The sequence below is a fragment of the Cynocephalus volans genome, chromosome 2 (assembly GCF_027409185.1).
Source record: "Cynocephalus volans isolate mCynVol1 chromosome 2, mCynVol1.pri, whole genome shotgun sequence".
Classification (NCBI taxonomy): domain Eukaryota; kingdom Metazoa; phylum Chordata; class Mammalia; order Dermoptera; family Cynocephalidae; genus Cynocephalus; species Cynocephalus volans.
In genome coordinates, this window is record NC_084461.1 from 225,190,732 (window position 1) to 225,203,094 (window position 12,363).

The 12,363-nt window shown below is 42.7% G+C and overlaps 1 protein-coding gene across 1 annotated transcript in view; it reads left to right on the forward strand.

The window, feature by feature from the left end:
- The window catches only part of VSTM4 (V-set and transmembrane domain containing 4), a 99,186-nt gene that overhangs the window by 44,905 nt on the left and 41,918 nt on the right, over nucleotides 1-12,363 (forward strand). The window contains exon 5 of the mRNA XM_063087500.1: nucleotides 2,691-2,724. Coding sequence (XP_062943570.1) covers nucleotides 2,691-2,724 — 34 coding nt within the window. The remainder of the gene's footprint in view (nucleotides 1-2,690; nucleotides 2,725-12,363) is intronic.

A 12,363-nucleotide genomic window follows, 5' to 3' on the forward strand; every position in this document is an offset into this window, starting at 1 on the left:
ATCGTAAATGTAAATTGTTGCAAAGGATGTGATTTCCAGAGTATTACAAATATTGACCTCTTGGAAATGAAACAGTTACACATCTCTCTCTCGCTCTCTTTTTTTTTTTGTCTTTTTCGTGACCGGCACTCAGCCAGTGAGTGCACCGGCCATTCCTATATAGGATCCGAACCCGCGGTGGGGGCGTCGCTGCGCTCCCAGCACCAGCACGCACTCTCCCGAGTGCGCCACAGCCACGGGCTTGGCCCGCTCTCTTTTGCATCTCAATGTCTTGAATTAAATCACCACCTCCATTTACTTAAAGACTCCATGAGGGGAAAAAAGACCCCACAAGCAAGCCTTAGGGTTAGCAATGTTGTGCCGTCCCTTTTCTCCTTGGACTTTTACTTTCAGTCCATTTTCCCCACAAAATTTTATCCTACTTTAATACATCTTTTGTTTTGAAAGTACTTTATTGCCCACCTTATTATACTTACTTGTAAAATAATATATGTACACACATTTAAATTAATAACTTCTTAATTTCCTTATTCCATAAGTCTTTATGGGTTTAAATGTTTTTCTAGTTTGAGTTATTAATATTACACAATTAGTGATATTTGGAAAATTAGTATAAAATTAATCAAAATGACATAAATATATCACAAAATATATTGCAAACTTAGATAAATAATTAATAATTGTAAGTAAAATTTTATTGGAAATGCATTTTTATTGAAGTGGATTCTTATTTTTACTTCATATACGCTTGTATGAATGTGCTTAGGGATAGAATTCACCATCAATTCAATTTCTATTTTGATAATAGATGTTAGCTCTGAAATATAATTCAATATAAAAACAGGTGGGAATGGGTGAGATTTTTTTTATACCACTCAATACTTTAAACTGCTTCCAAGTTATATATGAAAAGTCACATAATGATCTGTCATCAGAAATGGTTTTTAATATTCTACCAGTTGACAGCTGGATTAGGTCATTATTCAATCCTTGTTGAAAGCAAAAATATTGGAAACCTCCCCCCTTGCAGAAGGGTTAGCCGCCCAGTCACTAGTTATTCTCTTTCTCCCACTGTCACCAACATTTTACATCATTTCTTGCTTGGTGCCTCACTGGAATTTTTCCCAGGACAAGTCTTCCTAGTGTAAATCAGGGTGGGTGGACATGTGCCTTGATTTTTTGTGATATGAGAAGGGGAAAGAAAAGGAATACAGTTAGACCCCAGGCACGTTCCAAGAGAATGAATTCTTAGGAGAGAAGACCATGGGAGATGAGGAGCTAGAAATCAATTCTCTTAAAACTTTCTTTCCAAACAGTGCCCAGTGGTGTACAAACCCTAGACTGCAGACCACTAATCCATATAATAAGCTTAGAACAGTGTCAGGAACATATGAAATGTTCGATAAATACTAGGATTCTTATTACTGTTGCATCTATCCAGCAAACAGTAGGCTCTCAGTAAATGGAATGCAGGTAGAGTTAGGTATTAGTAGGGCACTGGACCAGGTAAACCTATGTGACCTCCTCTGAAACTAAGGTTCTCTCATCCTGCTCTGGAACTGCACCGATTGCCTGAATGACAGATTGCCCCAAATGTAATAGCTTAGAACAATTATTTTATTTACTCCCAATTCCACAGTTCAGCAGTTTGGGCTGCGCTCAGCTGAGCCGTTCTGCTGGTCTCAGCTGGAGTCATTCATGCAGCTGCAGTCTGCTGGTGGGTCACCTGGGGCTGGTGGCTTTGGGACCTCAGCTGGGACAATGGGTGTCTGCTTCATGTGGTCTCATCTTTCAGCAGGCTAGCCAGGCTGCCTCATGTGGTAGCAGAAGAGTCCCCTGCAAGAAGACAGAGAGCAAACCCCAGAGCGTGAATGCCTTTTCTGCCTCTGTTGTGACACATTGGTTAATGTCCCCTTGGCCAAAGCAAGTCACGTAACCAAGTGCAGAGACAGTGTGGGAGGGGGTCGTATATGGATGTGGACAGATATACAGAGGTGTGATTCATTGGGGCCACTGATGTAACTAACAATCTCCCACAACCTCAGGGTCTCCCTGGCTGTTTCATCTTTACTTCCATTTGAAGTAGACTTACTGTGAGCCTTAGATTGGACACTTGTTTTATTAAGTGCCTAGCTATTCTTATTTTTCCTCTGTGGCCAGAATAATTTGGTTTTTCTCTGTCTACTGCAGAAGGATGTCTTTCTCCAAGACTGTTTTCCCAAGGGCCTCTTTTTAGTCTTGGAAGAGCGTTAATCAGGGAATGCAAACCCATTTTACAATGAGCAGCTTCTAAGTGCAGACAGGTTGTCCCATTTGGCCCCCAGAGGGCTTTCTCGTGAGTAAGGCAGAGCTCAGAAGTCTGGTGATTTTTATCCCAGGACTCTTCAGGTTAGAACCCAAGCCAACCTGCCTTGGCCAAAACTGAATATTTTGTTATGTAACCAGGAAGTCTGTGTATGACTTCATGCCTGGCTGGATCCAGGGCTGGGATAATATCAGGTCACTATGGTGTCCATGCGATGGCTCTGCTCCTCTTCTCCCCCAGAGAGAAGTGTGCAAGCCCTGAGAGTTGGCTGCCATAGCACCAACACCCAAGAACACCTGGGCCCCTGCTTTTCCTGGGAATTCCTGGGGCACATAAATCTAAAGTAGCATTTATTTATCATCTTCTATTCTTTTTCCTTTCACAGTGAGACATTATTTGGTGAAATGCCCTCAAAACAGGTAGGAATGTTTTCTTCCTTTTTTCAAATGAAACTCTTTATTACTTTACTTTCTTTTGATATTACCAAGAAATTGTTTAAATTCATATCTTTATCTAAAGGTCTGCATGTTGGTCCACAAATAAGCCTAAAAATGTGCGTTCTGTCTGCATTTGCATGTTTCCGGATTCCACACTCTGGTTATCACACCCAGAGAGTCCAGAGAGCTTGTGGCTCATGCTGTCCCCACACGCATTCCAGAGGAGGCTTGGCTTGCGCTCCTGCAGGGCTGCTCTCCTGTTTAGGAAGGGGCTTGCAGCTGGATAGACCATTTTGATACTTTCTGACCACAAAGACTTCTAATCCCCTTCTATCAATGCTGACTTGTCCTATGTCTCATTTTTCACTAGCAGGACACACCTCCAAAGTAGTATAATAGTTATAGGTGATATTGCAACCTCATAGTGTTTAAAAATTTGGGACTTCCAATCCAGACAAGATGGCATAGGTCAATTTCTCCCTGCTCTTCCCTGCTGAGCACAACTATAAATGTCAAAATAACATAAGAGACAAAAGGAGGACTTTAAAAGCTGGTAAGCGGCCATGACCAAGCTGAAGTCCCAAGACCACTAGAAGTACCCTGGGCTCCCCTGCTGGAATGAGGGGGATGCCATGGGCCTTGAGCATGCCCCCACTTCCATCTCCTCCCACCCAATCTCCTTCCCTTTCTCCTCTCCCCTTCCCTCCCAACTGCTCCACTGCATCTTAGAATGTAAAATAATAATAATAATAATAATAATAAATATGTTTAAAAAATAAAAATAAAAAAGTAAAATAAAACCTGGTAAGAGGGGACCGACCCCTTGGCTCACTCGGGAGAGTGCGGCGCTCCTGCACAGGTTCAGATCCTATATAGGGATGGCCTGTGCGCTCACTGGCTGAGCGTGGTGCGGATGACACCAAGCCAAGGGTTGCGATCCCCTTACCGGTCACACAAAAAGACAAAAAAATTTAAAAAGTTAAAAAATAAAACCTGGTAAGAGGAAAGTAAACTGGTTTGGGAGTGCAGGACTGGAGAAATAACAGAACTGCAGGGTGTTCTATGCTTTCCCCTTCCAACAGAAGAAGGTGAACCAGACCTGATTTTTCCCTACCCCAACCTAGAAACAGAAGGCATCTAGGTAAACTCATTCCTTCCCTGGATCTAATGAGAGTTCTTCTGAATACCATAGGCCTGACACCACCAGCAATGGGAGTGAATCAGATGCCCCACCTCCATTAAGCACCAGGGGAAGGGTTCTCCCTCCCTGAAAAGACTGAGACTCCCCTTCCCAACCAGATGACACCAGGGCTGAAGGAAGAACCAGCGAGGGGCACCTAGTTACAACACATGGCCCAACTAGGAAGCTTCTTTATTTCCATAGGCCTCAGACTTCCCTCACCTACCAAAAGAGATCTGGCTTCCTAACCTGGGGAAACCCCTTCCCATGTCTCAGGTATCACCAGCATGACCCAGTGGTACCAGATAAACAAAACAGACCAAAATAACACTGTAAAGTCTCTGAAAATGCAAAGGTTGTTGGAACTATAGCCCACAGAAGTGGGCCAGGATCTGTGGGATAAACCTAAATAAGGTGACTGTCTGCAAAAATTACAGATTTAAATAGGATCCAGGGCCTCCTAACAGGATACTATTGAAAATCACCCATAATACTAAAAACCACAGAAGTCACAACCAACACAGATATGAATCACATGTGGGAATTATCTGACAAGGATATTTTAAAGCAGTTATAAAAAGGATTCAATGATCAATTGCAAATTCTCTTAAAACATTACAAAATAGCATATCTCAGCCAACAAAGAGAGAAGTTATTTTAAAAAATGGAAATTATAGAACTGAAAAAATACAATAATAGAAATAAAAAAACTCACTGGATGGGCTCGACAGTAGACTGGAAATGTCAGTGGCTAGTTAGTGAACTTGAGGACAGATCAATAGAAATAATCTAATCTGTACAATAGAGAGAAAATAGACCAAAAACAAACAAAACAAAAAATGAACAAATGGATAGTTCTCAAGGATCTAGGGGACAAAAGATCCAACAGTTTTATCATCGGAGTACCAGAAGGAGAAAAGAGACAGACTGGAGCTGAAATGGCTGAAAACATCCCAAATGTGGCAAAACACAAAAACTTATAGATCTAAGAAACTGAGTGAACACTAAGCAGGAGAAACACATGAAGACACATTATAACTAAACAGAAGATGAATTTGAATGACAGGTAATTTCTGCTCTGCATCCATGGAGGGCAGAAAGAAGTGGCACATTTTTTAAATACTGAAAGAAAAGAACTGCAAACCACAAATTCTATATCCAGCAAAACTGTCTTTTAGGAATGAAAGGGAAATAAAGATGTTCTCAAATAAAGGAAAACTAAAAGAACTTGTTACTAGCAGACCTACTATAAAATAATGGCTAAAAGAAATTCTTGAAACAGGGAAAAAATTTGGTGTATTAGGAAGAAAAAAAGGAACATTGGAAAGAGCATAAATATGAGCACATATTTCTTTCAGGAATAGTCATGAGTTTTAAAAATCATATTTGGTGGTTAAAACCATAATTATAAAACCATCTAATACTCAACACAATGATATTGAAAAGTAAGGGTGGTAAAATGACCTAAATAGAAGAGGTCTCCACACTTCACTCAGAGTGATGGAATGTTGGTGCCAGTAGACTATGGTAAGGCATATATGTGTATAGTAACGCCCAAAGCAATCACTTAAATAACTATGCAAAAAAAAAAAAAACTATAGAAAAATCCAGACAGCCTCCTAAAATATAGTCCAGTAACATAAAGAAACAGAGTGATGACAACCACAGGAAACATACAGAAATCAAATAATAAAATGGCAGACTTAATTGTTAACATTTATTGTTAACATTGTTACCATTTATTTAAAATGTAAATGCTCTAACTATGTCAGTCAATTCACAAAAATTGGCAGATCCAACTATATGCTGTTTTCAAGAAATTCACTTCATACACAGTGACATAGGGAGGTTGAAAGTAAAAGGATGGAAAAAGATATACCATACAAACAATAATAAAAAAAACCGGGAGTGGTTATAATATATCTGATAAAATAGACTTCAGAGCAAACAAACTTATGGCAGCAAAGAGGGACACTACATGATAAAAGGATCAGTCCACTTGGAAGACAAAGATCCTAAATGTCTACACATCAAACAAATGAACCACAAAATTCAAAAAGCAAAAACTAAAGCTGAGAGAAGGAATAGATAAGTCCACAGCTTTAGCTGGGGACTTCAAACTTCTCCCCTGCCTTTCAGCAACTGATAACACCTGATATAGACAGAAAATCCTTAATTAACAAGGATATTGAAGATCTAAACAACACAATCAACCAACAGAACCCAACTGATACATATCAGACATTCCAACCAACTATGGAAGAACACATTTTTTTCCCCCAAGTCTCCATGGAACATTTATCAAGATAGACCATGTCCTGGGCTATAAAATAAGCCTTGACCAATTTAAAAGAATTAACATCATACAGAGTGTATTCCCTGATCACAGTGAAATAAAACTAGAAATCAATAACAAAATAACAGCAGAAAAATCTCTAAAATGTGGAAATTAAACAACAGTATATTTTGTTGAAAGTGACAAGCTGATTCTAGATTATGTGCATAAATTTTAAAAAGGACACAGCCAGAGGACTTAACACTGCTTGTTTTCAAAACTTTTTCTAATGCTGCAGTAATCAAGACACTGAGGTGTTGGTGCAAACATAGGCATGTAGATCAATGGAACGTAACTGTGAGGCCAGTGATAAATCCTTACATTTATAGGCAATTGAATTTTGACAAAGTGTTGGGACAGCTATAAAGGGAAAACATAGTATTTTCAACAAATGGTGCTGGGACACTTGGGAAAACACACAAAAACATGGACTGAGACACTTGCCTCACATTTTCCCCAGAATTAACTAAAAATGAGTCTTAGAGCTAAATGCAAAAGCTAAAGCTACAAAAATTCTGGAAGAAAACAGGAGAAAATCTTTGTGAACTTCGATTGGGCAAAAGTGACATCATGAAATGAAAGACTGGTAAAATTAAAAACCTTTGTACTTCCAAAGACATCATTAAGAAGATGAAAAGATAGGCAACAAATTGAGAAAAAATATCTGCAAGTCAGATAACTGATAAGGAACTTGTTTCCAAAATATGTAAAGACCTTCTACAACTCAATAAGAAGATGAAAAATAACACAATTAAAAATGGACGAAAAAGATTTGAATAAATATTTCCCTAAAGTATATATGAATAGCTAATAACTACATGAAAAGGTGATCAATATTATGAATCATTAGGGAAATGAAAATTAAAACCCACTACACCCCTACTGATGATGTCAGGTGCTAGCAAGGCCATGGAGAAAATAGATCTTTGTAGATTACTGGTGAGAATGTGAAACTGAGCAGCCCCTTGGGAAAACAGTCTGGTGGTTTCTTAAAACATTAAACATAAACTTACCATATGACCTAGCAATTCCACTCGTAGGAATTGACCCAAGAGGAATGAAATCCTGTGTCCACACAAAGACATATATACAGTTTTCATAGCTGCATTATTCACAAGAACCAGAAACTGGAAAAAATCATAATATGTCTGTCAATTGGTGAATGGGTAAACAAAATTTAGTATATCCACCTAATAAAGTACTACCTGGTGATGAAAAGGAACAGACTGCAGATGTCCCAAAATATGGATTAACCTCAGAAACACTACACTAACTGAAAGAAGCCATATGCAAAAAATTGCATATTGTATGATTCCGTTTTTATGAAATGCCTTGAAAAGGTAAATTTAGAGAGAAAGTAGATCAGTGGTTGCCTAGGGCTGAGGGTGGGAGTGGGGATTAACTATAAATGGGCAAGAGGGAACTTTTGTGGGGTGATAGAAATGTTCAAAAGCTATTGTGGAGATGATTGCACAATTTATAAACCTACTAAAAAGTACTGAATTGAACACTTATTATCAGTAAATTTTACAGCATATCAATCATGTCTCAATAAAGCTGTTTGTTTCTTTTCTAAAGCATAGGTCCTCCTCAAGCCCCAAAGACTAGGGTGATGGCATTTCAGGCTTGGGTCATGGCTGGGTGGTCAGAGGCTGTGGAGGGGCCACCTGCCAGCATTACCTGGACTTTGCCTCCTGCGATGCTGTGTCTGGCGTTGCATGACCTGGGCCCTCTCCCCTCCCTCCCAGGCCTTCCCCTGTAGCTGCCCCCATTCTGAGCTGGTACTGACTGAGGCTTCAAGTACAGCAAGGATGTCACCAGCCTGGTGAGCATAGGATTGTTCTCCCCAGTCCTGGGACACCCAAGGTTAGGGACGACTACACGGTTTTGCCCACATGCTGCCTCTCTCAGCCAGCCATGCTGGGTGCTGTCTGTGAGGTCAGCTGGGTGTCCAAGTTGCAGCTTGTCATCCCCACGTGCATTTCTCCTGTTGGACCAACCCACAAGTCCGCCACTGGAAAGCCTGCTTAACTCTATCTGCACCCCAGGAACTTGCTGGGGCCAGGCCTTGCCCCTGTAAACTGGATAGCATGCCCCTGGCCAACTTTGCTTTCACCTTCTTGATTAGAACCTCATGCCTGTTCAACTTGTTGCAGCCAGATCCCTTGCCACAGTGCCTGGCAAGTGAGTGAACTGGTCAAGTCTTGTCTTTACACCCCAGCTTTGGCCTGAATTGGGCTCTGCACTGCAACCCAGGCAGGTCCCACATCCCTGTCACGCCAGGGTGCTGGTGCTCTCATCTGTCATTCTGCCTTGTGCTGCTACAAAAGGCGGCTGCCCCCTTGGGTCTCAGCTATGATTAGGGCAAACATTTTTCTGTGTCCGCTGACCACTTCCTCCTAAGGGGAAATGAGCAGAAAGCACAGGACCAAGGCAAGATGCCTGGAATGGAAACCCTCAGGCAGAGGAGGGACCCTCAAGAAGAGGCCACTCACTGGCACTGAGGCTGCGGTCACTGAGAGAGGGGCCTTGCCAAGTGACTGGGCAGAACTTGGGGACTTGAGGGAATTCCATGACTGGCTAAGAGAAGTTCAAACAGAAAGAAAACAAATCTCATCTTGAATGTGTATTATCCCTGAGGTTGGAAGTTGCTATCTTCCTGGTGGGGTAGGGTTGGAGGCTGACTTTCAGGGTTGGGATACTGTTCCTTTTCCATAGCAAAGTGTTCTGAGGACACAGATGTCCCACAGCAGAGAGCAGGGCCCAAGCAGCATCTCAAGGTTCTGCAGGATTTTAAACATGCCCTCCCTGGGGAAAACAGCCCTGAGAGCAGCTCAAGGGGTAAGTATGAAACTGCTCCCAAAAGTCCCAGAAAATCAGATTTAAAAGGAAATCCCACTGGTCGCATAGAGCTGTGATACGCCCCACACTGCAGCACCTCTTTTGTGGGCTTGGATGCCTTCATTTCCACAGGTCAAGTCACAGAAGTTGTTGAGGGGATGGATGGGGGCACTGCAAAGACAGTTCCCAGCCGGTCTGTCTCCTGAACTTCTGCTCAACCTCTTCCAAGGGGTTTGAGACCATAAAGTGCTTGCAAATGAGAGAAATTAAGGTGGACACTGTGTTACCTATGCTATTAGCAAGCACAGCTGAAGTTATCTGAGCTTTCTTCTGTTTTCTGGTGCATACGCTCTCTCACAGATAGTCATGGGCACAGGTTATTTATGCTGAATAAATTTCAGGCATTTTCTGAACCATCAGAGATTTTTAAATATACCCTGACAATGGAAGTATGGAATTTAATTAATAAGTGATTTGTTCAGGATCTCAGAGTGAAGGGAAGATATGATTTCAAAGACAAGCTAAAGATATAGGCTCATAACTTAGAGATGTAAGTATTTCATTTTTAAAATATTGAATAGTCACAGGGTTTCCAAACATTTATTCCTTCCGTGGAAGGCAATCTGTGGTGATGGTTAAAGCTCTGGGTCAGGCTGCCTCGATTCAGATCCGGACTCTGCCCCTGACAGCTGTGTGCCCTCTGCTAGTTTTTTAACCTCTCTGAAAAATGGGGACTATAATTGACCTAACGCATAGAGGTGTTTGGAGGATTACATAAGTTAGTCTGGGTAAAGAGCTTCCAGCAGCACCTGGAAAGAAGGGAGCTCTGTGCCAGTGGCTCTATTATTATTCAGTCAGGACTCATTGAGTGTCTCTTATTCTATACTGAACAGCTTAAAAGTCCATAGAGTGAGGATAAAATAACACACAGACTGTTCCCTTGAGGTCCCTGTCTAATGGGAGACCCAAGGAAGTACAGCCACGGCCGCTCCTACGCTAGGGATGCCCACGGAGCTGTCCCGGGCACCCAGGGCAGGCGCTGCTAATGCCGACTCCAGGGTCTGTGACTGGTGAAGAAGCTTCCTAGAGGTGATATTTGGGCCAGTTCTTGAAGGATGAGGCAGAGCGTTCCAGGTGAAGGGTTGGGGAAGGGGACATGCAGAGGTGGGGAGGGAGTAGCATGTTGGTGAAAGGCTGGGGCTGGAGGAAATTGGTCCCTGGGTGTGAGAAGCCCTGGAGATGCAGGGCAGAGGAAGGTGGCAGGGCCAGATGCCAGGGCTGGCAGTCGTCATCTCAATAGCAGTAACCAAGCTGTGCTGTGTGAAGTGCCACCTCCCAAGCAGTGCTGGGTGTGGAGCACACACTACCTTCTTCTCTCCTCACTGCAGCCCCACGAGTAGGGGCTGTCACTGTCCCCATCCTGCAGATGAGAAGTAAGATACAAGAGTGTGACGATGTGCTGAGGTCCCCTTGCCCGTAGCACAGATAGAGACCCCAGCCCAGCCACCCAGCTCCAGGACCAGCACGCCGTCCCAATGTGCTGGGAAGTGTGGATTTGACTGTGAGTGCTCAAGATGTCGGCTTTCATACACGAGACCAAGGAACGGATGCTACAGCCAGTCAGGGCACGAAGAAGAAGCAGACGGCACAGTTATGGTGCTGGAGTGGCTGCTGCAGCATTGTGTCCCCTGACTTTAAGTCCAGGGGCCTCTTATCAGAGGCACTGGTTTGCAAAAGCCAAATTCACTGCATCGAGTGGGCTTGACTGTGACCATGGATTTGGGTTTAATCAGCTCTTGTAGGGGCTTTCCTGGGATGCATGTCAGAGCGTGAGGCGTCCCGTCTGCCTGCTGGGAGTGATACGCTGAGGGAGAATCTTCGGTTTCGAAGGACACAGAAATGTAAAACAGATCCGTGCTGTGCTCCAACCATTTTTGGTTGTCGTTTGCTTGGTTCTAGCCCGCATGAATGCTGTGTGCCCTCCCACTGCCACGTTCACCTGAGCGGGCAGGTGGTGGTGGAGGTCAGTGATGCGAGCATGTGTCTGCCTGGCTGCCTCCCTCTTGTGTCCCCGACAGTCATTCCTGCACAGTCGGGACCACAGTCGGGACCCACAGGATGGGCCTGGGAGACGAGATATTCCTGGATAGGGAGAAGAGCATTCCACTTGGATTCAGACAGCATTGGTGTCAGTTCGAGCCGTGGCTTTGTGACTTTGGGCCAGTCATTCAGCCTCTCTGGCTGGCAATCTTTGTCTTTTAGTATTTTGAATATATCATCCCATTCCTTTCTAGCTTTTAGGGTTTGTGATGAAAAGTCTGATGTTAGCCTGATTGGTGCTCCCTTATAGGTGGTTTGACTCTTCTCTCTTGCAGCTTTTTTTTTTTTTTTTTTTTAATTTTATTTTGTCGATATACATTGTAGCTGATTAATGCTCCCCATCACCAAAACCTCCCTCCCTTCTCCCTCCCCCCCTCCCCCCCAACCATGTCCTTTCTGTTTGTTTGTTGTATCAACTTCAAATAATTGTGGTTGTTATATCTTCTTACCCCCCCCCCCCCGTTTGTGTGTGTATGTGTGTATGTGTGTGTGTGAATTTATATATTAATTGTTAGCTCCCACCAATAAGTGAGAACATGTGGTATTTCTCTTTCTGTGCCTGACTTGTTTCACTTAATATAATTCTCTCGAGGTCCATCCATGTTGTTGCAAATGGCAGTATTTCATTCGTTTTTATAGCTGAGTAGTATTCCATTGTGTAGATGTACCACATTTTCCGTATCCACTCATCTGATGATGGGCATTTGGGCTGGTTCCAACTCTTGGCTATTGTAAAGAGTGCTGCGATGAACATTGGGGAACAGGTATACCTTCGACTTGATGATTTCCATTCTTCTGGGTATATTCCCAACAGTGGGATGGCTGGGTCGTATGGTAGATCTATTTGCAATTGTTTAAGGAACCTCCATACCATTTTCCATAGAGGCTGCACCATTTTGCAGTCCCACCAACAATGTATGAGAGTTCCTTTTTCTCCGCAGCCTCGCCAGCATTTATCGTTCATAGTCTTTTGGATTTTAGCCATCCTAACTGGGGTTAGATGGTATCTCAATGTGGTTTTGATTTGCATTTCCCGGATGCTGAGTGATGTTGAGCATTTTTTCATATGTCTGTTGGCCATTTGGATATCTTCCTTAGAGAAATGCCTACTTAGCTCTTTTGCCCATTTTTTAATTGGGTTGCTTGTTTTCTTCTTGTAAAGTTG